This window comes from Etheostoma spectabile, chromosome 7 (genome assembly GCF_008692095.1).
Source record: "Etheostoma spectabile isolate EspeVRDwgs_2016 chromosome 7, UIUC_Espe_1.0, whole genome shotgun sequence".
NCBI classification, from domain to species: Eukaryota; Metazoa; Chordata; class Actinopteri; order Perciformes; family Percidae; genus Etheostoma; species Etheostoma spectabile.
Genome location: NC_045739.1, coordinates 14,282,150 through 14,285,387, shown reverse-complemented (window position 1 = coordinate 14,285,387; position 3,238 = coordinate 14,282,150). Strand labels below are relative to the sequence as shown.

Genomic DNA, 3,238 nt, shown 5'->3' with positions numbered 1-3,238 from the left:
CCACCTTGACAGCCCTCCTCCTCAGTGAGCCTTCGTCATCAGTGTGTCGGCTGGCAGAGCTGGGCGGTCGGCCCAGGGAGTTCTGGCGAAGGGGGGTTGGTGGAGTTCCCAGGTTGAGATGCTCGTATTCCTGCTTGGCATCTGTTCTGCAAGGGAACATGGAAAGGAGCGGAATGTTGGGGACAGCCAAAAATGTCAAAGCATTTGAAAGACACTAGAATGCACCTTTGAACAACATTTACAGATAAATACAGCATGTATAATCAGAGATTGTCCCTTTCAGGTATCAGGTAGGGAATCTCTTATATAATTTAGTTACACATAACCAGAGGCTACAGTAAGTGGATCTATAGTGGGATCTGTCTCACCTGGCCGGGCCAATCAGGTTTTTCATCTCCTCAACAAGGTGTCGGCGAACCATGTGCTTGTTGCTAGGAATCCCCAGTGCTGTTGCCATGGCGTCAGTGTTAAAAGTTGGGTCAAGAACCATGACAGCGCCATGAACTCCACTGCTTGAAAGACTTTCAGCAAACTCCTGGACATGAGGGTGGAAAGACGGTTTAGGAGTGAATAATTTTCATTCATAAAATCAAATGTAAAATTCACTCATTTAATACTGTGCCTGTTGCTGGTTAAAGGAAAAAGCACTGATATTAACAGCCTCTCATTAATGATGTTAAATATGCTCTAAGAAAAATAACATTGATTAATTTGCTGATCAAAATAAAGTCACACTCCGAGGATATTAACAGGATGTCAGTCTAGACAGCCTTATCTCTAAACACCCTGGATGTGGTCATGCCTCATAATGGAAACATGTTGTCTCATGCCAGTCGAACAGTAGACAATGTTGACTTGGGATGTATTCTTATTGCAGCATAACCATTGAGGCAAAAATCTGAAAGGCTTTGTAATGAACTAGCAGCTTACAAACGCAATAACAAAGGCCTTCTATCACTCTGTGGAGATAGGGAGCGCTGAGTAAACACAAGAGCCTCGATCATCTACAATATCACCTGATAGTGTTCTTATAATGCCAAATACATTAATATCTCTTGATTATTAATATTTAATCAAAATAGTAGCCTTGTTGCAATGACTGTAGCTTCAGGTTTTGTTTTAAGATGTGAGTTTAAAAAAGGATAACATATCGTTTGCACAAAAGTAAGACCTGTAAACTGACTGTTTTACATTTCTTAAAGTTGCATTCTCTTTCTCTCTGTCCCCACCTTCAGGTCAATATCTTTGATCCATTTCATGACCCGATGAGAGGTCCACACCAACGGATCCACGTTCTGGTGCTCACACTGTATCCGGCGAGCCTGCAGTGCCTGGAAAGCATTTTAACAAACACCTTTTACTAAACTGTTCTGTTATATCCAAATGTATTCACTGCCGTCCTCTGCCTCTGAACATGTTGAAGAATCCCACTCACCTCCTTGTCGAAATTGAGTAAGTGCAGCAGTTCGATGCCCAGCAACAAGCTGACCTGGTGGAACTTCTTGGTGATGTTTAGGTAACGTTCAAGGTCCCGTCGTGTCAGGGAGTTCAGCAGGCGCCCGTCTATCAAGTGGTTGTGAAAGGCCTGCGAGTACTGAGGCAAGCCCACGTCGCTTAACCAGGCCTTGGCCACCCAGTGGTGGTCCATATCTGCAGCCTTGGACAGCCTGCACACAGACACGTTGTTAAAGGCTCTTTTCACCTAAACCACAAAAAAGACATTTTCTTACTCAGTCTTCGTGTTATCTAGCCATGAAAATGTACCAGTGTTACATATTGGTTGGTCCAGCCTTTTCCAAACAGCTAATGGATGGCTTGCCATGGAATTTTGTACATACATTTATGGTTCAGAAGATTATTCCTACTGACACTGGGATTCCCTGACCTTAACTCAAACATCACAATAACATTTAGATTCAGAATGAATTGTTTCAAATTTGATCAGATGTTCACGTCACTTTTAGGACGAATTATAATGACTTTAGTGGTAAGTTTTCAATGAATCAATAACTCAATTTGAACTCATACAAGGTACATCTCCAGTGAAATGTTATTTCACCAACACTATCATCTGATGAAAATTTTGTGACAGTACAATTATAATCTAGTTAGTTTTGGACTTTTGATCAGACAAAACAAACTGAAGATTTTAAACTGGGTTTATGAAAATTATGATGTGAATTTTGACTATCCAAACTCCAGAGTATTAGGGACACTGATTTTGGAAAGGCACAATGCTTTAGATTTTTTTCAAATGTCATTTCTTCAATGTTTAGAGGCTGTAGAACTCAAAACCCAAACTACAGCTGCATGGTGTACATATATATTGTAAGTGAGAAAATATTTACATATATACACACACAGTATATACTTTTTTGTGATTTTGGTGAATTCACAGGTAGTTAATATTGCTGTTCATATAGGCAGGGGAAAGCTCTGGATGGATCACCATCCTATTGCTGTGCTAACAGACACATAGTGTACAGTTTAAGTGACCTCCATATCACTGATCTGTAAACAGTGAAGCAGTTGCATTTATTGGAGCTTTATGTCTCAACATTTATCTCTCTATTAAAAGTCAATATTACGACGGAAAAAAGGTGATCCCAACCCGCAATTTAAAAATGTTGTTACTATAAATCACCATCAGAGGGCCCTCTTACATTACCACATAATGTAGGTGACAAGTCTTTACAAGAATACTCTGTTTCCCTTCCTCACCCTCTACCGTTCTCAGCATCTCTGTAATCCTCAATGGCCAGACGCAGTTTCCGGCGATGCATTAAACTGCTGACACCTAAACCCAGTTCCAGGTCTTCGTCTGTTAGCCCAAGTAAAACCTGCAAAATGTGATACAGTTTACTGCAACCAAAGCAACAAAGTGTCCTTTAAACAAACGAAGGAGGATTGAAATATGACAGGTTGGTCATTTACACATTTGTGCACAGTAATTAATGTAACATTTAAAATGCAAAGTGAGACCACCTGCATCATGACAGTGGTTTAATCCTACCTTTCCACTCTTGACATTTTCTGAGCAGGTGCGGATGTACATGGGCATCGCCATGACAACCTCCAGCCAGGCCTGCACAGTGCCTGCCCGCCACTGAGACATGGGCGTCATCCTAGCCAGCTCTACTTGCTGGAGGCGGTCCAGCTGATCCTCGGACCCGTCTGACAGGCTGTGGCGGGTGGGGCTGGAGAGGCTGTCTGAGTCTGGGTAGGTGGGTGGATGAGG

The 3,238-nt window shown here is 42.0% G+C and overlaps 1 protein-coding gene across 1 annotated transcript in view; it reads right to left on the bottom strand.

The window, feature by feature from the left end:
- LOC116692405 (kazrin-A) overlaps positions 1-3,238 on the bottom strand; it is a 9,022-nt gene that overhangs the window by 2,128 nt on the left and 3,656 nt on the right. Inside the window, exons 2-7 of the mRNA XM_032520688.1 lie at positions 3,014-3,216; positions 2,722-2,840; positions 1,436-1,667; positions 1,230-1,331; positions 369-535; positions 5-146 (exon numbers count right to left, since the gene is read on the bottom strand). Of these exons, the coding sequence (XP_032376579.1) occupies positions 5-146; positions 369-535; positions 1,230-1,331; positions 1,436-1,667; positions 2,722-2,840; positions 3,014-3,124 (873 nt within the window). The 5' untranslated portion in view covers positions 3,125-3,216. The remainder of the gene's footprint in view (positions 1-4; positions 147-368; positions 536-1,229; positions 1,332-1,435; positions 1,668-2,721; positions 2,841-3,013; positions 3,217-3,238) is intronic.